This window comes from Onychostoma macrolepis, chromosome 03, assembly GCF_012432095.1.
Source record: "Onychostoma macrolepis isolate SWU-2019 chromosome 03, ASM1243209v1, whole genome shotgun sequence".
NCBI classification, from domain to species: domain Eukaryota; kingdom Metazoa; phylum Chordata; class Actinopteri; order Cypriniformes; family Cyprinidae; genus Onychostoma; species Onychostoma macrolepis.
This window is the reverse complement of record NC_081157.1, coordinates 27,791,989-27,815,795: the sequence shown is the minus strand read 5'-3', so window position 1 is coordinate 27,815,795 and position 23,807 is coordinate 27,791,989. Positions and strand designations below refer to the sequence as shown.

The following is a 23,807-nucleotide window of genomic DNA, read 5'->3' as shown; positions in this document are numbered from 1 at the left end:
CAGCCCGCTTCCAGAGCGTCCCGGGCTGATACGAAGCGTGCAGGAACCCCCACTGATGTCAATGCGAGCGGCGTGGTCTGCTCGCGCTCCCGAGGCGGCGGTGTCCGCACACAAGGCTCCCGAGGCGGCGGTGCCCGCTCACGAGCCTCCCGAGGCGGCGGTGCCCGCTCACGTTCCTCCCGAGGCGGCGGTGTCCGCTCACAAGGCTCCCGAGGTGGCGGTTTCCGCTCACGTTCCTCCCGAAGCGGCGGTGTCCGCACACAAGGCTCCCGAGGCGGCGGTGCCCGCTCACGTTCCTCCCGAGGCGGCGGTGCCCGCTCACGAGCCTCCCGAGGCGGCGGTGTCCGCACACATTCCTCCCGAGGCGGCGGTGTCCGCACACAAGGCTCCCGAGGCGGCGGTGCCCGCTCACGAGCCTCCCGAGGCGGCGGTGTCCGCACACATTCCTCCCGAGGCGGCGGTGTCCGCACACAAGGCTCCCGAGGCGGCGGTGCCCGCTCACGTTCCTCAGGCGGCGGTTTCCGCCACGTTCCTCCCGAGGCGGCGGTGTCCGCCACAAGGCTCTCGAGGCGGCGGTTTCCGCTCACGTTCCTCGAGGCGGCGGTGTCCGCACACAAAAGGCTCCCGAGGCGGCGGTGTCCGCACAAGGCTCCCGAGGCGCCGTGTCCGCACACAAGGCTCCCGAGGCGGCGGTGTCCGCACACAAGGCTCCGAGGCGGCGGTGCCCACTCACGAGCCTCCCGAGGCGGCGGTGTCCGCACATCCTCCCGAGGCGGCGGTGTCCGCACACAAGGCTCCCGAGGCGGCGGTGCCCGCTCACGTTCCTCCCGAGGCGGCGGTTTCCGCTCACGTTCCTCCCGAGGCGGCGGTGTCCGCTCACAAGGCTCTCGAGGCGGCGGTTCCTCCCGAGGCGGCGGTGCCCGCTCACGAGCCTCCCGAGGCAGCGGTGTCCGCACACATTCCTCCCGAGGCGGCGGTGTCCGCACACAAGGCTCCCGAGGCGGCGGTGTCCGCACACAAGGCTCCCGAGGCGGCGGTGTCCGCACACATTCCTCCCGAAGCGGCGGTGTCCGCACACAAGGCTCCCGAGGCGGCGGTGCCCGCTCACGTTCCTCCCGAGGCGGCGGTGCCCGCTCACGTTCCTCCCGAGGCGGCGGTGCCCGCTCACAAGGTTCCCGAAACAGCGGTGGCCGCTCACGATTTTCCCGAAGCGGCGGTATCCGCACACATTCCTCCCGAAGCGGCGGTGTCCGCACACAAGGCTCCCGAGGCGGCGGTGCCCGCCACGTTCCTCCCGAGGCGGCGGTGTCCGCACACAAGGCTCCAGGCGGCGGTGCCCGCTCACGTTCCTCAGGCGGCGGTGTCCGCACACAAGGCTCCCAAATGGCAGAGCCTGTCATTGCCTGCTCCCAGGTGGCAAATCCACACATACCGCTGTGGTGGCCGCGGGCTCTGCCCTGGGTCCCCATCCCGCCGGCGCTGCCTCAGTCCCCAGGTCCCCCTCTGCCGCTACATGGGCCTGGCCCACCATCTCTCCCCCTTATCCGCCCCCGGCCCACCGCTCTCCTAGACATATTTTTTTTTTTCCTCTTCTCAGTTTTAGTGTGTGGAGCGTCTAGAATCCGCTCCTTAAAGGGGGGGTTGTGTCACGGCCCTGCTGGTGTGCCCTGGTTGGCCACCAGATGTCACTGTGTGTGTTAGCACATGGCTTATTGCCTCGGGAGCCTTGTGTACTTCACCTGTGTCCTCCTCGTTTGGCTCCCCATATAGTCTCCTGGTGTCTGCAGTCCTGTGCTGTTTCGTTGTTTGATGTCGGATGTTTCATGTCGTGTGTGGGTTTGTTTGCTTGTGCTGTGGTCCTCTGCCTGCCTACCTGTTTTTCCCCTTCGGGGTGGTTTTTGTTCATTTTTTGTTGTCGCACTTTATTATTAAAAGACCCACTTTCTCCTGCACTTGAGTCCTCGCCTCATCTCTCGACCGATCCCTGACAGTTGGCCACCATTGAAGTCCACTATATGGAGAAAAATCCTGGAATGTTTTCCTCAAAAACCTTAATTTCTTTGTGACTGAAAAAAGAAATTAACCATTTGGATGACATGGGGTTATCAGGAAATTTTCATTCTGGAAGTGAACTACTCCTTTAACTTGGGTAGTTAACTACTGTTAACAGGTGGAACCTTATTGCAAAGTGCCACTATTATATTTTGCGTGTAACAGCCATAATATGTCATCTCCATCATAGAAATTGTATAGCAAAAAAATCATAATTTTTTAAAATTTTGTAGATAATTTATAATAATGGCCAATTACTGTAAGACCTATTAATAGCAAACCTGAAAATCAAAATGCAAAATGTAATACAAATGGGGTTGAATAGACCGATGGAGCTGAAAATCACTTTGAAAGTATATTGTAGTCTTATTCTTAATTGTAATCATTTGTGTGTCTGATGGTGTTGACCCATGTTGAGTGACAGGACAATAATAACACATTGCGTGAGAATACAGGAGAAGCAGGACTAAACAAATCTCTGAACATTTGGATTAATCCCAAATAATTCCTCTGTGCAGGTACATACACTTGTTTTTCAGTTCTGTAGCCACTGATGTCTCATATCTCCAGAATCAGAGCAGGGTTTCCCTTATTTTTCAGTTATTGATTAGATCAGACAGTTTGTAATAGCTTTTTTGTCCTGGTAGTATCTAATCATGCACAGTAATTTGAGTTGATCATTACAGCAAATAGGAGAACATTTTATTTTGTATCGTCAAGCCGACCGCAGACCGCAGCTCAAACTAAAACACACAGAGAGCAATTTGTCATCATTTTACAAGGAGAAAGAGGTGGAGGGTTTCTCCGCCACAAGCTTTTTTCTGAATCACATCATTACAGATATGTTACATGACAAAATGTGATTGTTTTTGTTCTTTTGTACAAAATGTTTATGTACTTTTGGTCTATAAGTGAGTATATAGTTCTAAAGCAAAGGAAAAATGCTAATAATTTCCTTATTATAAAGACAAAGCCTTTCAAGGTAACAAAAAAAAAGAAAAAAAAAGAATGGCAGATATTTAGGCCAAAGTGGGCGAAGATAAAAAAGCTTTGTCATTTTTTTTATCTTTCTTATTAAAAAATAACAACAAAGATACACATTACAAATACACATAATATACAGATAAAACAAACAGTGCTTTATTTTCAGGTGCAATAGGTGTATTTAGCAGGAGCATTCAAGAAATTGAATGAACAAATATAAAAACAAAACACTATATAGACTGATTCCTAAAGCAACTGTATAAAAGTTTTTCAGTCAAGAGTAGTGAGTGATTTTTCTCTTTGTGTTTTGTTGTTTTATTAACGTAAAGTTAGTTATAGGTAAACGGTGAAAATTCTGTCAGTGTTTTATTTTTATACCATCATTTACTGAAAAGTTGTTTTAAACCTGAGTGAGTTTCTTTCTTCTGCTGAACATAAATGCTGTTTTGAAGAATGTGGAAAACCAAACAGTTGCTGGTCCACAGTGACTTCCATATGATTTTTCCCTACTATAAAATTCAGTGTGGACCAGCAACTGTTTGGTTACCCACATTCTTCAAAATATCTTACTTTGTGTTCAGCACAAGAAAGAAATTAATACAGGATTGGGACAACATGTGAGTGAGTAAATAATGACAGAAATAAAATTTTAGGGTGAACTATCCCTTTAGCTGCATGTTTCTCCTGTCCCTTTAAGACTAGCACGCATTTAATATACAGGCACGAATCCATTTTTCTCTCAACGGTTTACTTTCATTTTAGACATAACCAACTGAGTCTATATGTAAGCCTTGTATGTTTTGACAGTATAAGCGCAAAAGATAACAGTAATCAGGCGCTGTTTGAAAGGGTTTTAGTGCGCGCGCTTGTGTATGCGCTCAGAAAAAGCAGACGTCAGACCAGGGCGCGTGAATGAAACATTTAACCGGCTAGGCTTGTATGCAAATAATGTACTTTTGTGATCGCGAATAAGTGCAGTGTCCTGTCAGAGTAACTCTACCGCTGTATGTCGTGTTGTACAGTATATAGAGATGGAGGCGCCAGAACTGTAACTGACAGAATGTGCGCTGTAGCATGACACTACAATATTTCTTCAAAAGCTAATCGTGGAGACATTTTTATCGTCCACGATCAAAAATCGTTATATCGCACACCCCTAATTTGAGCCTGTGACTTTAAATGGATATAAAAATTTAAAGTAGCCTATTTCATCCAGTTACCACATATTGTCCAAAGCTAATACTGCACACTCAGTGTGAAAGCTAATCAAATAAACTGAAAAATGACAGCACAGAATGTGAGAAACTACAAGAACCAAGCAAAAACGTTATATTACAGATTCAATTCTTAATCATCCATAAGAATAAAGACTAAGACGAGAGGGAGCTGTTACAGTTCAGTGCCATGTTTACTTCATATAATCACCTTGTTGTGAGAGAAACAGCGGTAGGAGCCTGTATGTTTAACTTTCATAGCTGTGACAGTCATCTAAATGACCTGGTTAAGACAAAGATCTTGTATTATGATGCACCCACAGTACACTGCGGAAAATATGAGGAATACGGTTGATTGGCGGCCGCATTAGAAATTAGCGTAATCACATGCAGTACGACCTGAAGGGCCCGAATGGAATCAGAGGTAATGAGCTCCATCCAGAATTTTATTTCCTGTTGTGTGGGTGAGCATTACTTTTATTTTCTGCACGAAGTCGCCAAAATGATTTGTCTCTAAATGTCGCCTTAACCAAAGGATGATTATTGCATACTTAACATTTAATTTTGCTGCATTCATCTGATTCATTTTTTGTTCTATGCCTCTGAATTCCAGTCGGCGGGAAGCTCCTTGCATTCATACACTTGTATCTGTGTATGTTTGTGATATGTCAGTAAATGATTTACTTTTTCATTTTTTGGCTGTCCAATACAACCTTTGAAGTCTGAATAATGAAAATAAACAATATTGCTAAAATAATAAAAAGCTTCATGGAAAAGTCTGTTTCCTAGCAACATGAATGTGGATGGCCAAATAAGCTTTGTGCCTATTTGTGTGTGTGTGTGTCACTTGCATTCGTATAAATCACAGAAGTTGTAATAATCCATGCCTCCCATGCAATTACTTTTCAAGTAATAACAGCACAGGAAGGTTTAAAAGCTTTGATTGGAGATGTAAAGCCAAGCACAGACGCAAAACGTAAAAGACTTTTAAACAGCAAGCTTATTGGTTTTCAGCATCACTCGGAGTAAAATATTACAGCTCAGAGGTCACCGTTTATTATATTTTTTTATGCTGGTTGAAAGTCTCTTCACATCCTGATAGCAATCACTAAGTTTAAGGGATAGTTCACCCAAAAATGAAGATTCTGTCATTAATTACTCACCCTCAATCTGTTCCAAACCCGTAAGACCTTCATTCATCTTCGGAACAAAAATGAATATATTTTTGATGAAATCCAAGAGCTTTCTGACCCTGCTTAGACAGCAACGCAACTACCACGTTCAAAGCTCAGAAAGGTAAGGACATAGATAAAATAGTCCATGTGACATCAGTGGTTCAGCCTTAATTTTATGAAGCTACAAGAAAACAAAAATATCTTAATTTGTGTTCCGAAGATGAACAAATGTCTTGTGGGTTTGGAACAACATGAGGGGGTAACACTTTACAATAAGGTTCATTAGTTAACATTAGTTAACATGAACTAAGAATGAACAATGCTTCTACAGCATTTCTTAATCTCAGTTAATGTTAATTTCAGCATTTACTAATGCATTATTAAAATCACAAGTTGTGTTTGTTAACATTAGTTAATGCACTGTAAACTAACATGAATAAACAATGAACAACTGTATTTTTATTAACTAACGTTAACAAAGATGAATAAATAGTGTAATAAATGTATTGATCATTGTTTGTTCATGTTAGTTAATACATTAACTAATGTTAACAAATGACACCTTATTGTAAAGTGTTACCCATGAGGGTGAGTAATTAATGACAGAATTTTCATTTTTGGGTGAACAACCCTTGAACGTATATATATATGATCTGTGGAAGGCATAGTACTATAAAATGTTCATCCAGTCATATCCCTCGGTCCAAGGGCTATGATAGGCTGTCCTACTTGCCTGTCAACATATGTATTTGCATACCTCTGCGCACCCTGTTCACGAAGACATGATACGTCATCAGTGCGTTCCATTATGCTATTGCAGAGCGACCGAGAATGGAAGGTGTTATTATTGTAATATTATGCACTTACTCATATTATGAGGTAATCTGACAGTGTTGCATTCAATCCTCCACCAACACTGTCTCTCATCGTGTCGCTGGTTAGCCTCTGTCTGCCTGTGTGTGTTCATGTGTTTTGGAGGAGGTGTGGCTTTGAAGAGTGATTTGGAGGGAGGGTGGGATCTTATGCTTTCAAAGCTACCTTGCTATTGCTAGCCTCTCCATAATCACATACCCTACCTTTAAAATTCCTCAGGAGAAATAAAAACAGAAACAAATGAGGCAGTTGTAGTTGACATACAGTAAGAGTATACAGCTCCAAAATGAATTACGATAACAGAGCTCAGATCATTTGGTTTCGAAGGAATTTGACATTCTGAAGTGTTTGTTAAGAGTTTATATCAGAATATAGCATAATTTGGTATCTTGGCACAGTTTTGACACTCTGGAGATTTTTTTCTGAAGCTCTAGAGGAGATGACTAAGGTCTTTTCCCAGGAGACAAAATCTAAGAAACAGGAGACTTAAATGTGCTCTAAGCAAAATTTTTTTGAATACCACTTATTAAATGTCCTCACAACTTGACAGATATCACTGAAATATATCACTACCTGTCTCCATCTAACAGTACTAGGCTCTGCAAACAGCTGAAAATAGCGAGAGAAGCAGCCTCTGAAACTAGCCAATCAGAAACAGTCTCTGCCTGTCAATCATTTTGCATGGTTGCCAAGAATGTCTATAATACCTCAAGCAAGTCTGTGATTTGATATCTGCCATCTGTGCTCATCGGACCATAACTTATTTGAACCAATCACCTGAGTCGAACATCTCACGTGATTAATCACTCTGGAGCTGCTCATGACAACACTGATTAGCTGATGGCATCATAAGAACAGGGAAAACATAAGGCTGCATGCAAAATTGCATACTCTCTGAGTAGATACTTCTTTTGAAAAAGTACTTACAGACCTTTAAAAAAGTATGTTCTGTATAGTATGAATGTGTCTATATAGTATTGATAAATGGAATCTGGATGTACTACATCTGTCATGTTGTTATTGTCATGTGATCTACCATAACAATGATAATGAAAAACAAGGCCAGAATACAAGGGGGGAAGTCAGGGCCTAATGGTTAGAGAGTCCGACTTGTAACCCAAAGATTACGGGTTTGAGTTCTTGTATTGGCAGGGATTGCAGGTGGGGAGAGTGAATTATCCGCGCTCTCTTCCACCACCAGTACCACAAAATTCAATACCACCTTCAATGCCTCCTCTTTTTTAAAATCCCCCAAAACCTAAACAGGTTTTGATATAGGCAGAGCGTGTGTAAGGCTGGGGCTGAGGCTGGGGCTGGGGACTTGGGGCAAAAATGCCACTAAATTGGACAAAAATGCCCTTGCACAAACAAATTAATTTGTTAAATTAAGTTGCTCATGTTGCACAGTATTTCATTTTAGGCGTTTTTAAAGTGTTGCGCATTTTAAAGAATCACACACAATTCTGTTGAGCTTAGGAATGCTATGGCCAATCCGAGGCATTCAAATGAGTCATCGCTGAAACTCATCAGTTTTGAGTGTGCACGCGTTCTCTGACTGAATTCCAGACTCTTGCGAATTCTCCCATCATAAACAACAAAGTGCAGATGCACATACAATGTAAGTAAGAGATTCATTTCACAGTGTATACAGCTTCAGTGATATTAACAATAGTTTTTTTTTTTTGAAAAAGTGCTTAAAAGGGGGGTATAATGCTGTTTCATGCATTCAGAGTTGTTTACACTGTTAAAGAGTTGGATTCTCATGCTAAGCATGGACAAAGTTTCAAAAAACAATTTGGACGCATAACAGAGTATTTCTGTGCCCAAAATCTTACTTGCGGTGTAAGATATCAGAGCGAATCAGACAATTTAAGATTCGATCAGAACATCGAGCTGAAATTCCACAAAGAGGCCCAAGACAACAGGATGTCCGTAAATCAGATCCCTAGTACCAGCCCGTCTGAAGCAAGCCTAACCAACAACTCTTTCACAGAACAGCTTACAACATTAACACAAAAGAACACTTATTGATAATTCAACTCAGGAAGGAGATCGTCAAATTTGGGGCAAGTAATCAAGATTGATGGTCGAAGACACAGCACATCATGACTATCACATGATGGAAATCATTATTAGAGACTTCGTTGGGTGGGTTCCCCCTCGGTTCCCCCTCCCAAGACAAAGATCAAACTGAGATTCCTTCTAAACCCTTTTGACCTTTTTGTTCTACACATAACTACACAGAGACTGTGTTTTTTTCATATGTAGATGCATCTAAAATCATCTTAAAAGGACTTATGAACAAATATCTGTCCATCGCTTAACTTCATAGCATGTATGTAACCCACACATTTGTCTATAATGTTGTAATCACTCATTGTGTACGTCTTTTTAATAAATATAGCTTAAGGGTTCATATTGATTTTTGGTATGTATAAGTGTGAAAATTCTAGCTTGAAACGTTTCTTCCAATCAGTAATTTTTCAAATTTATCATATTCTGGTTATAGAAATCATGTCCAAAATTATACTCTGCAAGAGAGGGAAAGTTCGGACCATGTGACTGACCAGATAACATGTTGATTTATGTATTGGGAGGAGAAAGATAGCAACACCCCGATCTAAGACAGTGTCTAATTGGTCTAATTAGGACACCATTTTGGGATGTGTCCAACAGCCTAGTTAAAAACTCAGGACACCATCAAATTATGCTTTTGGGCCCTTTTAGTCAATGCTTTTCTTGCCTTTTGCCACTGCGTTTTGACGCTGCTTTTTAGCGCTCTTTGAGCGTGCTCTGGCTTACATGCCAGCTGTTACTTAACACCACGATGAGAAGAAAAACTACCTAGTCTCGTTACATCCTTTTATTCTTTTACTTCATTTTCTTTTCTTTCCGTTGAGAGTTTTGTGTCTCCGAGTTCACTTCGAGTGTGAATGCCTCAAAACTTCAACCAGACAACAACTCAGCATCCTCAGCCAACGATATTGGCTTCCCAAGACATCACTTCAATGACTACTGAACTTCCAGCCAATCAGCAACTTGGAAAACCCCCTTTTCTGCAAAGATGACAACAAAAGGGAATCCCTTAACACAAAGGCAACGAAAGTACAATTCCAGATCCTAGTTGAGCTGGTGCATTTAATGTAAATTTTAACCTCATTGAGGAACTCAATGCGAGAGTTAATTAAGTGATTGATGGTTGTTCAGGTCTATGCAATAGCACATATTGCTATAAACTTGGGATTTCACATTTTCATTATCTTAAACTCATCCTTTCCTCACTTTCTCTCTTTCTGCAACTTGTGTGAATGTGTGAGTGCGTATGTTCATGTGGTAGATTAGTTTACATGTCTTAGATTAAATCAATTCTTATTTATATTGAAAAGAGAAGTATCTTGTGTTTTGTGCTTACAAGTTAATGTCTTAAACTGCTGATCTTGTTACTGTGCTATTAAATAGTGTTTTCACTATATTATGGATTTTAATATCCAGTGCAGAGTTGATGTTGAATCAGTGTTCAGTGATGTTCAGTGAATCGCTGGCCAACTCAGTGATCAGCCGTAAAACAGTGATTCTGTCCAAATTCCCTATAAAATCATAAATGATTTCCCTTTGAGCTAAATTGATCTGTTTCCCTTACACCGGGTTCGTACAAGTTTCAGAGAGTTTTTTCGATCATGGCTCTTCATGACGTAAACGAGGGTGCAACTCCTTATATGGGCATTTCTCCCGGAAGAATGTGCCCATGCACGCATCGACCTGGGGTGCATTTCCCAAAAGCATCATTAGCTAACTATGGTCGTTAATTCCATTGAACTCTATTGGTAACGATGGAATTTGTGACCATAGTTGCTTTCGGGAAACTCACCCAAGAGCGAGAGCAAAAGCGCGCCCATCAAACGGCATCAAATGTCTGTGTTTTGTTGGCGATTGGCGCTCGAGTGCTTGTCACTAGTCACTCTTTAGCTCCGCCCATGGCGCGCCTCCAGTAGCTCGGCATTTTTCGGAGAGAATCGTAAAGCTGTGTCTTTCTTTTATAAATATGATAAAACTAAAGACTTTTTGGAGATATGAAGGATGCAATACTACACTATATGTACTCAAGATTAACATGAGATTGGGTGAAACTGTGTGTGTTATGCCCCCTTTAACCTTTTCAGTGGTGAGTTTAAAATATTCCAGCGGTCCCCCCAGAGTGAGTTTTTTTTAGGCGACCGTTATTTTAGAACGTTTCCCCTTAATCTTTCCATGGTGACGCGTCATGATTGTCACGTGACGCACCGCAGCCACAATAACACTGTATGACAGATGGATCGCTTTTATGTCGTTTTTCCTTTTTTATTCAAAATATTCATAAACTTGCTTACCATATAATCAACTATCTGATATTCCGATTCACAAATATGTGCAAATGAGTGTGTTTTATCATTTAAAAACAGTTCTAAATTATCTTGATCGTGATCTGTAATGTGATATGGGCGCTGCCATGTTTGTTCGCGCTGCAGTTCAGAGAGTCCTGTCAGTCGGATTTACATCACGTAAATTCATCAATTTCTCGCGAAATACATGCAAGTAAGTGGCGGGTGAGATGGGAGAAGAATAGAGTGAACTTTATAGTTACTTACACTATGTGTATTTGATATTAATAAAACATTGTGGATTGTTATTGCTGCTTCCATAAACATCTGAGTGTATTTTACGAACTCTAAATGTATTGTTTTACTAGTACTTATGTGTATTTAAATGTCTAAAGCATAAAATAAACATTATGTAGTTAAAAACACTGCATAGATGCGATTATATGACAAGTGCAGCTGCATCTCAGCGTCAGTCAACGCGCGAAAACGCAGTTTGAATTTGGCAGTTATGCCACGTCACCGAACGTTCTAAATCCCATATGTGGGACCGTACTCCCAGCGGCACGGAAATGAAAATCCCATATGTGGGACCGTACCGCTCAAAAGGTTAAACTCGCGATAGAACAAAGTTACTGATAATGTCACTTTCTATATAGCCTACCTATAATTTATTAGCTGTTTAAATAATTTTACGTCTTCAGCTAGTTGTATGCTGTCTGCCTACAACAATGTCTCGTAAGCAATGCAGGTGTTTTGTATACATTTATCGACATAAATGTGAATATAAGAATCTTCATTTTCTCCCGAAATCAGAGCCACTGAGGTCACAGTGAATCAGTTTTGTTTTTGATGGTAACGCACCACCAAATACACAGAAAAACAGAGGGGTGGGGTGAGCAGTAGCTCATTATCATTTAAAGAGACATGCACCGAAACAGGTCACTGTGAACAAAGTTGTTTATGACAAGGTAAAAAGGGTGTTGTTTTACACGACCATTGAGGAATTTTAACCAAAGTATGTTGCAGACATTTCATGAAGACCCTAAAGATTCATACCAACTTGGCATCCGGTATGGGCATCCGATGTCCCCTTTAAATGTCCATCAGTGGAGAAAAGATGATTTGCAGAACCTTATGGTTAGGGTGACCATAAGGGCCATTTTTACAGGACGCGCCCTTGCTAGGATTTCTATATTGCCTAAATATCCAGGTTTTGGCTGTTTGCACTGTGCAGATTGATCGTTGTATGACATTATTTCACGAGAGCTATAGAGAGCAGAGCAGATGGCTCCTTATGCTTTCAAATCGCTCTCGCAGTACTTTGGTGTCATACAATAATTGGTGCGCAGCTTCAAGTCGAACGAACAAACACGTGTGGTTCTCACCTTCTCACGTGCCACGATTGGTCGATTATGAACAATACCTGCATGTTATTGGTCAAAATACTTTTGATGTTTTAGGTCTAGGAAATAGGATGTGTCCCGTATAAATGGCACATATGGCCACCCTACTTATGGTGTAATTACAACATCTACCAGCAGGGGCTCAAGCCGCAGTCACACACTTCTAACAGTGCAATGGTCATGATGTGACGTCACACTCTATGCTGTCTGTTTTAGAACACTAAATTCAATATGTTACAAATAATAATAAATACAAAATGTAAAAATATACAGTCAACTGCACTTACTTTACTGCACAACTTTAAAGATTACACAGTGTCATATCGCTCTTCTATTGGCCACACATGTGATACAAATTTGCAAAAGTTAACCAAGCTTTCATTTTTGAATGCAGTGAAAATTGACCTTTCTTTCACATTTACACGAGTATGAATGGAAGTCAGCGGAGCGAAAACTGTAGGGTTACCTCTCCTTTACAAGGCCATGATAACCAGCCCAACATTGAGCCTTGGGGTTTTGCGAACATGTTTTTGGAGGTTGGGATTTTGGGCGGTGGGTATGTTCTTGAAATTAGCAAAATAGTAGATGTTAGCAAACCGCTAAAATGGCTCGCAGCACCTTCACACTTCTTTTTATCTCATTGGCATCTATGAAAATCAACTGAGACATCAAAGCTATCTCATTTGTGATTTTTTTCTTTCTCACAGCTAAGTACAAAACGGTCTAGACAGTCCTAGAATTATCAGACAATGATATAATGTGTGGCCTCATTGAGAGTATATTAATATGGATGTATGCGGACTCAAAGTGTCATACCTAATTCATCTCCTGAGGGAATCCCAGGAGCGCTCTGTTGGATATCTGGGGGCACAGGTATCTAATGCTCACCTGCTGTGATGGTGTTGATAAAGAAATGGTCTGGAGTGCTGTGGGCTGGATAAATAATGAGAGACGGGGGGCTGGAGCTCACAGAGGGGGTCTGACAGCTGTATGGCCATACTGATGCGTTCCTCGCTCATTTCTCCACACTCTACTGAAGTCAGGCAGGGCAGAGCAGGAGAGATGGACGATATTCCCTAGGTGCTGCACTCTGCCAACCAATCCCGCATTGAACGGGCTATCATCACCATGACGACCGGGTCTGGAAAATTAGCAAGTGGCAGGGGTCCAGGAGTTCACCCCGGTTTGCGGGAGATGCACACTTCTCACCTCCTCCTCGGATCGCCTGGCGATAAGATAAATGAAGTTGGACAGTGTGTAAGAGTCTTGATCGGAAGCGGCAAGACGTGATTGTATACTTGTTGCATTGATGATTTAAGCAGTGCGGCAGTGACTAATGAGGACGGAAAACGTCCATCATCTTCTTATCTCCATGGAGGCTGTTTCTCGGGGACGTGCTTCAAGCTGTTGATTTTCAGGCTTGTCAGAGGGACGGGGAGGCCTGTCACCTCAATCCCCAGTGAGTGCAGGCGTTCTGCAGATAAACTCAAAGCAACAAGGTCCACAACAAGTCCTGATATCTGCTGTCAGTGTTTCCCACCATGTTTATTTGTTTCGCTTGGCTGAGCCACATCTGCTTTCTGATCCCATTCTTTCAGATGTGTAAAGTAACGGATTACCTGCCTTGCTGAAAAGACTAGCATGGATTTCCATTATGCATCCGTCTGGGGTGCGTTTCTCTAAAGCATCAGTAGCCAACTATGGTTGCAAGATTCGTCATTTTCAACATAGTTCAACGATTTAGTGTTTCTTGAATCCATAGTTCCAAAGAACATTTGCAAATAGCATCACCAACTTGTGTGGTTGAAACTACAGCTCTCGGCCTGTGGTTAAAATCATAGTGTCTTGTTATTATGACATGTGGACTTAAATAGATGAGCAGCTTTGCATGCAGTATAATCTGTATGTAATTCCATACATTTACAAATTTGATTGTATTTCTGGTATTTTTAAGAGAATTAAAGTGGCTTTTTTGAGTGCAAATGTGCATATGCAAGTCATTAACGACAGTTCTTACCAATGTGGTTTTGAATGACGTGCAATAAAGTTCATATGTTTTCTGGGAATAGCTGTGACTAGCTTATTTGTTTCTCCAATGCATCGTACAGTGATAGTTGTGCAACAGGTTTCAATGTCATTGTTTGGGAAACACACCCCAGGTTAGTGCTAGTTTGGTACTAGCCAACTAGTGAAACATTAAAGCAATATTTATCAGTGAAATTTATCTGGAGAAGCTGGTTAAGTCATTCGATAATTACCAACCAGCAAAGGTATAGCAGTCTTACCTGTGCAATTATCTCACTCATTCCGATCTCATGAAAAAAAACATAACTATTTTACAAGATTCCAATTTCTTATGAAATTATGGTACGAAAGAATGTTGTTGTTTTTTTAAGAACAAATTTAACTTAAAGGTCCACCTCTAACCAATCAGTGGAGCATGCGCAAATTGTATGAAAACATACAAATAAGATTGCACAAATTTATACAAATTAAAATTTGTGTCGATCTGTTGCAATCACAAAACGATCTGTTTCTGTTTTCAGATAGAACAGACTGTAGGCGGGCTTAAACAGGAAGTGCATTAAAACTGATGAAAAGCTTTTTTTTTTTTCTTTTTTTTTTTTTTAAATATAACTGTTTTCATGTATAGTTTCCATGCTGCAAATATGCCCTATATAGTTCATAAAATGATTTATTCCTTTTTTATTACAGCCTTATAAAGCTAAAAATGAAACACAGAAGCATTTTAGGTTTAAAGCATTTAGACTAAATAGACATTTTAAAAGTGGAAAATAAGTATTTCATAGTATTGCAATTTGGATTTCTGAGATACACAATAAATTGAGACACACTGAGTGTGACCACCAGAACTTGAAATCACACCATACGCATTTTCATTCATGATGTTCACACTTTAGTCCTATTAGTTTTAATAAAAACTCACTGTTGTGTCCCCTAGTGAAAAATAAATATATTTGAAATATATTTATTTCATGAGATACATTTACATATTTATGTACTTATTAAAAATCCCCTGCAATTGTACTTTTAGTACTAAACTGGTATACTTAAAGTTTGCTCAATTGGAGCACCTAATTTTGTTACTTTAATTGTGCAGAAGTAGTGCTGAGATCCAACTAAAGATGTACTGAAGTATATTTGATTGTGCTAAAGTGGAACTATTGCAAGTTGACTTCAGGTACACTTTAAGTATCTTACATTTAAAGACCAATGTTATTTAAAGATAATACAATCCTCATCAAATAGTGACATTAAAACAATTTCATGCTTAATATTATGAAATGTGCATTGTGCACAAGTAACCCTCCAAAACAGTTTAATTATAATTTTTTATATCAGTAAGTCTCGCGCAATATGTCAGTAAATATGTTAATAGATTTGAACTATACTTAGTATGAAATAAATGTGTTTTAAATATATTACTTTTTTACTTGGGTTGTCATTTTAAATATATTCATTAAAATTTTTGTTGCAAGTTAGATAATCTTTTCAGTGAATATTTTATCTTATTATTGTTTGTTTGAATTCATTATTCGTTTCTGTTATAAGTCATCATTTGTGGTATTCACTATTCAGAAGAAGGTGTTCAGCACATCCCGAGTAGCAACTGTTATAATGTATTATTGTTCATATTAGTGTTCACATAGAATAGAGAAGTTGAATTTTACTGTCATGGCAAAATATTTTTTACTTCTCTTAAAACTAAGCATTGTCCGAAAGTAAAAGCTTCATACTAATTTGTCTTCATGTCAGCACCACTCTCAGTTTCAGCCTATATTTGACAATTTTACAGTTTATTACCACTTCTCTATTTATCTATGTTCCAGTAATTACATGTCAACCCAAAACAAGTGTTTGCTGGATGCCTGTCAAAGATCTCTCAATGTTGCTCATCTTATCTTATTAGTGTGAATGAGAAGCACTCAAGAGGTCCAGATGTGCTTTCAGCATATATGTGATAGTGATTACAGTAAAGCAAAGCCAGGAAAAAAAAAAAAAAGTCTCGGACTCGGCTGGAAGGGAAACTCTTTTTGAAGCCGCATTGTGTAATTAAATGTAAACAAGGGTGAAATGTTCCACAACTGAACTGATCCGTCTCTATTTCCAGGGTTGCCAGGGGAAACGGGGAGTTCTTTGACCGCATGAATAAAATCCTCCAGAAACAGGATAGTCTGCTGTCTGCCGGCCAAACTGAGGTAACCACGTTCTTCAAAAGATTGCATCCCTGCTTTTACCAAGGTGTATCGCTGTCACCACATTCCCCCGTGTGCTGAAGAATCAGGTCATATTAAAGCAGTTCTATCTTCTGAGGATTGTTGCGGGATTCAGCAATCACAGAAACTCACCCTCCCTCTTCCCCTCATATAAAGACAGCGTCAGAGTTAATGTGCTTGAATTAGATGTTTATTGAAGAGCGTTCCTCTCCCACTGTTCTAGCAGTAAATGTTGAAAAGGACAGCAATCAATGCTGGCTGAGTAGAATTTTCCTCCAAAGGGTTCTGGGTGATAAAAGCATTAACACTTATAATGGGTAGTATTGTATTGAAGAATCCTACAGAAATGGCATCCTTAAGATCTAATCATGCAATTAATGTATGAAATTATGCTTTTTCACATCGTTATTGAACACAGTAATCCAACATTCAACATCTTTGTCTTTCTATACAAACCCTGATGTATAGAAACATCCTTTATCCCTTGATGCATGAATTAATGAATCACAAAGTAGTTAATTAAAGTATAACTTTTACTTGGAAATAAGAATATTGTCATTGTATATATACAGTATATATATATATATATATATATATAAGGACTGAAGAAATGCTGCATGTTCTTAAGCAAAAACTTGTATGTATTTCTCTTTATGTAATTGAGATTTTTGTGCTGTCTTGCTTGAACAGGTCATGCCACAACATTTCATTTGGCTAAAGGTCAGGACTTTGACTTGACCATTGGAAAACACAAAATTTCTCTGGTTGCGCCTTTCCGTTATTGATTTACTTGTGTGTTTAGGATCATTAGCATTGCGATGCATGACCTACACTGTTCAGCTTCACCTCGAGGACGGATATCCTGACATTCACTAGTATATTTTTCTGTATAAGTCAAGTCAGGTTTAGTGCCATTCTTCTCATTATAGTCCAACTGTAAGGAAAAACAATAATATGTCATTACTCCACAACCTTACAGCGACAGTGGCAATGATATAAGGAAATGTCATGTAATAATGGTAATAAATGTCAGCTAACCTAATTGACATGCAAAAATAATAAATACAAAGAGCCTAGTGAGATTTCCGTTAGCCGGCGGTACTGCCGTGGAGATGAAGAGTACAATTAGGATTCATTATGCCCACAAAGACTGTGAGCTATCCGGTTCTTAGGCTGTAAATCATGATACTCCCACCACCATATGGCATGTCTGCTATGAGGGTCTGAAGTCGGAATTTGCCATTTTGCTGTGGTCAAAAATAACTTTCCCATTTATGCTGTAAAGTTCAAATTTTACTTCTTCATTCTGATGGATGTGTCTGGACCATTCTGGTGGTCTTTAACAAAGATGAAATGGGCTGCACTGTTCTTTTTGGCGAGCAGAAAATCCCTCCTTAATAACTTCCCACGCGCACATCTCTGGCTCAGTGTTTTCCTTACAGTGGATTCATGAACTCTTGACAGCAGTCAGTGCTAGAGTTATTGCTAGTGAATTGCTGGCTGTTGTCCTGGGATTTTGTGATCAAGTGACTGTTGCTGAAATTTTAATTGAATTGGTCACACCCACAGGACGTTGAATTGGAATTAGAGGAAGTGTAATAATGAATCACAGTAGAGTGTAACAGTCATGCTCCTGGAAGTAAAGATCCCATTCATTTTCTCCATATGTGGAATTGATTTTTAACAATTACATATAAATCATTAAAAACAGACTTACTGTAAGCTACAAAGTTTAATCGTTAGTGTATGCTTTTGTTGAAGCCATTAGTCAACATTATATCAACTTATTTTTTTAAATAATCATGTTTAACAACATAATTCCTGTTGTTTCTCCACCAGCGAGAAAACTGTGCTAAATTGAAACTCCAAATACTTATATATGCATATAAATATATGCTTATATGTGCATATTTTGCAATAAGCTTAAACTGTGGTAACTTTCTCCATCCATTTTATTTTTAATTTATATCATTCACAATGCTTTATGGGATTATAGTTTAGGATTAGGATTATAATCATGTACTTTGTGTCCAGTTTTACATTTTTGCTTCAAATCAAAGTTTGAAGTGTAGTGATTCACCTCGTAGCTGGTTGGTTTGGTTCATGACTTTTTTAAAAATCCATTTGGGAAAAATACTTCCAGAAACAAGGCTGCTGAAAAAGTGCATGTCATTCTGGGAAATTAAGTGTTCTCCCACACTTGTCCATAAATGTGTTAAATATACAGAACTCTATATTAATTAAATACAAATATATTTAGGTGAAGGTAAAATTGAATTGCAATTCTTCATCCTGTTTGCTTATTTGATACAAATTCAGGAATCAAATTCAAATGGAATGTGTGTTTTTTTTTTTTTTAATTAATTATGAATAGCACACAAACCTAGTACACTGAGGCTATTAATTAATAACCATTTGATACCGAATGAGTGCTTAATTCATGGCCCAGTAATGAATACAATGGTACTATCATTGGTAGTAAACAATGATAGAAAAAACTTTTTTATCTGAGTTCTATTTTGTTTTATTTATTTTTTGTTTGTTTCAGATTCTTCCAGAAATAGCTGATTGTGAAGACATTGATTAGAACATTCGTCTCAAATCACTCCTCTCCGAGAACTGATTGTGTTGTAGATTCGCCAACTAAAAAGTAAATGACGTTCATCGACAAAAGTGGGAGTTTATCGCTGTGCCATTGTCAAGATCCCCTTAATCTATTAACGTAGCTCAAATAAAAACGAGCTCATATTTTGGATCAAATGATCCATTTCTCACAGAGGATAATTCTGAGGGGCACATGAACTCTCCACTTTCCAGCTCATTGCTCTCAGCCAGTGAATCCCTTGAATCTACACGGCTAGAGAGCTGCTTTGAGCTCATTGTTACGCACAATTAATGATCTCCCCACTCTTCATTGATCACCTCACCTGTCATCTTTGTTTCTATTGGTTCTCCATCCTCATGCATTTACAGGAGGAGAGCAGCTGTGCTCCTCCACCCCCGGAGTGCAAAGACCAGCCTTTTGTTCCAGAGAGATCCACCAGAGATGAGGTGAGTCTCCTGGTCATCCTTTCAAAAGCAGCAGTGATTCAAATATCATGATTCCTTCTTGTGGTACTTTGCAAATTTATTTTATTTTTTTCCTTTTTGAAATAAATAATTCTGTTATAGCTGGATTTGTTGTACGAGGAGGCGATCTACACTGTGGTCAATCGTGTTGGGGTACCATCGCCAGAATATGTTACCAACGAAGGGGACATTTTCAACTACCTGCAGAAGGTGCAACTTTGTTGTTTTCTCAATAAATTGCATAGTGCATGATTCAAACACTCCTGAATCCCTACATAACAACACAAATATCACAATGTGTGTTGTGCCTCTGGTGCTTCAAATCCACCAAGACCTAAATAAATATCATGCTCTGATTGATTTCTAAATAGAAAAGAAATACACTGAAATTCTTGTTTTATCTTTGGTTTTCAAAGCGCTTGCATTCTTGAAAAAAAGCTAGTCCTTGAAGGGATTGTGGGGGAACGGAGGGTTGTGCTTGGGTGGTGGTGGGGGGTTTGTTTACTTTGACTTGGTTTTATGAGTTGGAGCAGATGCTCTTGTCTCAGACATGATTAAACATCAAAGCCCGTGCCCAATGGGGATTGATGTTCGGTGCTTATATTACACCCTTGAAACCCCTGTCACTCCAGAGGAGCCTGATTCCATTCTGAGACCTCTAACACTGAGGTGCAGCAGGTCTTATGTTTGAAGTGTCTGATCTATAATGTTTTTCCTTCAAAAAAAAAAAAAAGATTTTTGCCTTAACGGCTGACATAACCTGAGCTTTGATTACCATCTCTACTATAAAATGCAAAAACTCTTTTCTCAAGAATGATGTATGTCAGCACTCACAACCTTTGAATTAATTTTTTAAGAGTTAAAATGAGAAAAAGGTAGACATGTAGAAGCAGTTAAACAGGGCCAGTGGTTCAAATTTTTACTTGCCTTGCCAACATTTTCACTGGCCCTGCCACAAAAACTTAAATTGTTGTTGTTGTTGTTTTCTTGCATTCTGATAAACAAGCTTATATGTCACCAAAATTTTAACACTTAAGTTTTACAATTCTCAGTTCCAATTTCATATTAAAATAAACATAGCAAATAAATAGAATAAAGATAAAGTACAAATTAAACAATGCTTTAGGTTTTTAGATTTGTAGGTGTTCAAGTACATAAATTGAATAATCAAATGTAAAATAGCATTGCATATTCTTCACTACAAGTTTAACACATTGTTAAAGCTACAAAAGTGAGTGATTGATTTTTTTTTTTTTTTTTTGGATTAACATTAAGGACAACGATAGCAGCTGGTAAATTAGGCATGGTTTTAAACATAATGTATGAACCCGATATAGTGAGACACAAATAGCTTTCCCAGCTATTTGAGTTAACTTAAGACGTAACCGACTGTTTTCGAATATACTCACCAAGATAGGTATTTGACATGCTGTTGTATGTATTTGTCCGTTCAAGCTCAAGAAGATGTGGAAAGAATAAATAATAATAAGGGGCTCATGCATTGTCTGTGACACAGATCTAAGGAACACACGGAACACTCTGAATGGAGTTGTCATTCACGTCTTCTTGTGCTTGAATGCTTTAAAATAGTTTTATTGTTCAAATTGGTCAGGTATATTTGTCAGTTAAAGTGCAAGAAGTTGCAAAAAAGAACTCCATTCAGGGTTTGTGCATTCTTTGCACTGTACACACATAATGCAATACGTGGATTATGAATTGAGTTTTCTTGCGCATCTTCTTGCACTTAAATGCTTTAAAATGATAAACTTTCATGATGCATGCTGCGGCCCGATCGGATTTGTGAACTCTCCCGAGGGTCTTTCACTCAGTCCTTATTGTCAAGCCCTGTAAACTAAAAGTCAGAGCTTCGGAATCAAGTTGTGCTTATAAGCAATTATTTGGCACATCACTTGGACTCCAGATTAGAGATCCTCAAACAACATAAGAGGCTTTTGCACCAAACGTTTTCATAGTTCCTAGAACTCCTTTTGGGGGAACTGCATTAGCTCCAATTGCAGTGTAGGGACTAACCAGGCACAATTGGAACTACCAGTGATGTAAGTGTACACTGATTGGACTATGGCATGCCATGCGAAACATCAGCACTTGCCATTTTTTCATTAACTCCACAAACATGGAAAACAGCGATAGATGGACTGTTGGCAAAATCCAGGCACTTCTCCATTCTCCAACTGTTGACGATGTTGAATGCCATGCATAAGTGACTATGATGTCTGTCAGTTTACATCACTTCAGAGTTCTTACTGGCAGTGCAAATGCAACCAGGAATATGGCCCTGGGGAAAGAAGAAATCATGAAATGCTTATGTCAGGATTTTTTTTTTTTTTTTTTATGAATAGAAACTTCATAAAAAATAGCATTTATTTGAAATAGAAACAGTTTTGTAACATTATAAATGTCTTTACAGTCACTTTCGATCAATTAATTGCATCTTTGCAGAATAAAAAAAATATTTATTTTAAATAAATACATAAATACATAAATGTAGTATATGCTGGATAAATTGTCCTGAGTTTTTAAGACTTGAGACTAAATTGTCAAAGATTTGAAACTGACTTGTGAACACGTCTGTCATTGCATTACAATATTCATTATATTAATTCATATAAACTTCATATTCAAAATGCAATTTTTTTTTAGAAACCAATCTTTTCTCTGATCATTCTCTCACTCAGGTCTTTGATATGGGTCAAGAGGAGCATGACATCATCCTTCAGAGAGTCAGAGAATCCAAGGTGAGGGTCTCATAGATTTTGTCCAGTACTACAAACATGACTCTACTTCTCACAACAATAGTGGTATCTGCTGCCAGCTCGATATCAAGAGCCAACTTCTTATTTCTTTGTAGACAGATGTCCCTTTTTTCTTCTTTTTTATGAGTAAAGGTAAAATAATTCTTCAACAAGTGGAAAATACTGATATCTATAGAGAGCCTCTCTTAGTAAACAGATGCATAATCAATGAAAGAAAAAAATTAAACACGTTTTATTTTTTGCAAGACCAAAGAAACTTTGAAATGTCAGAATGAAAAAGCTCCAGTTACCTCTTGTAACCACTTAAAGGTCTTTGAAAAGAACAGAAAAATGTTGTGCTATTTGAATGTGCATCAAAATGATCCAAGCTTTCATTTGAACAGCAGTCTTCCACTGCCTGTGTCATACATAATATACTCACCTCTAACATCTGAAAAAGAAAACCTCTATTGATTTCTTTCCTCTCGACAGACCTTGGCACTACAGCACGGCACGCTTGCATTTATTTTACTGTGCACTCACTCTAGGTGCCGCCACCATGTCGAACAGCAAATGAAACATGCTCTGTTTTTATTACTGCCATGATGCGTTCTAATCCATGTCTGAAACATTCTTTTGTAGAAAGCCAGCTTTTCTCTCAGGGTCTCTGTAATGAAAGGCAAGAATCTCATGGCGAAAGATGCCAATGGTAAGATGTTTTTGCCTTTTGTGAATTATTTGTGTGTTTTGCTTCTAATATCATGTCTTTTTGATGTAGTCTGTGGCATTGACTTTTGTTGTGGAAAAAAGAACAGCAAGACAAAACATTCACATCTAGACATAATACCTGTATCCCTTAGAAAATCTTCAAAGGACATTTTATTTATTTTCACTAAAGCATCACAGAAATTGTATTAGTTTTAGACTTTATTTTGTCTGCAAAGTTTTATTCTCCTTTTGATGAGCCAAAATTCACATCACACTCTCAGAAAAAAAGGCACAAAGCTGTCACTAGGTTGGTACCGTAAGGTAAAAAAGCTAAAAGGTACATCTTTCTATCTTATTTACCCTTAAATAGTACATATTAGTGTCTTAAAAGTACATGTTAGTCATTTAAATGTACATATTAGTACTTTATGAAAGGGGACAATTTTGTACCTTTTTTCTGAGAGTGCATAAATGATCTAACAATAAGACAACACAAAAACCTTTCCATTGAAACAGACCGTTTGTTATATGCTTTGAAATGATTTATCCTGACCTTTATTGAATTTAATTACTGAACATTTTTGTCTATGGGTGCTGTGTAGGCTACAGTGACCCCTACTGCATGCTGGGAATCCTCTTGGGACAGTCGCCCAAAGACACTGAGGAGAAGAAAGAGAGGAAGTTCAGTTTTCGCAAGAGACGGGAAAAATTAGAGAAGCGCTCCAGTGTTAAGGAAGTGCTGGCGGGCCGAGATATCCAGGTGACCGAAGTCAAACCAGAGACTCTTAACCCAGTGTGGAATGAACACTTTGTTTTGTGAGTATCCTACTGTTAGAATTGAATAGATATTATTAGATGATCTGTGCATGTTTAAATGTGTTTGTTTTCCACAGTGACATTGATGATGTTCACAATGACCTGCTCCATCTGGACATATGGTAAGATGCATCAACATATGTCCTTCAGAACGGGAACAGTCA

At 39.5% G+C, this 23,807-nt stretch overlaps 1 protein-coding gene across 1 annotated transcript in view; it reads left to right on the top strand.

Annotated features, from left to right (window-relative positions):
* Window positions 1-23,807, top strand: part of baiap3 (BAI1 associated protein 3) — a 78,400-nt gene that overhangs the window by 30,640 nt on the left and 23,953 nt on the right. Inside the window, 8 exon segments of the mRNA XM_058771053.1 lie at window positions 16,192-16,279; window positions 16,988-17,017; window positions 19,271-19,348; window positions 19,469-19,576; window positions 22,063-22,122; window positions 22,762-22,828; window positions 23,430-23,643; window positions 23,721-23,765. Coding sequence (XP_058627036.1) covers window positions 16,192-16,279; window positions 16,988-17,017; window positions 19,271-19,348; window positions 19,469-19,576; window positions 22,063-22,122; window positions 22,762-22,828; window positions 23,430-23,643; window positions 23,721-23,765 — 690 coding nt within the window.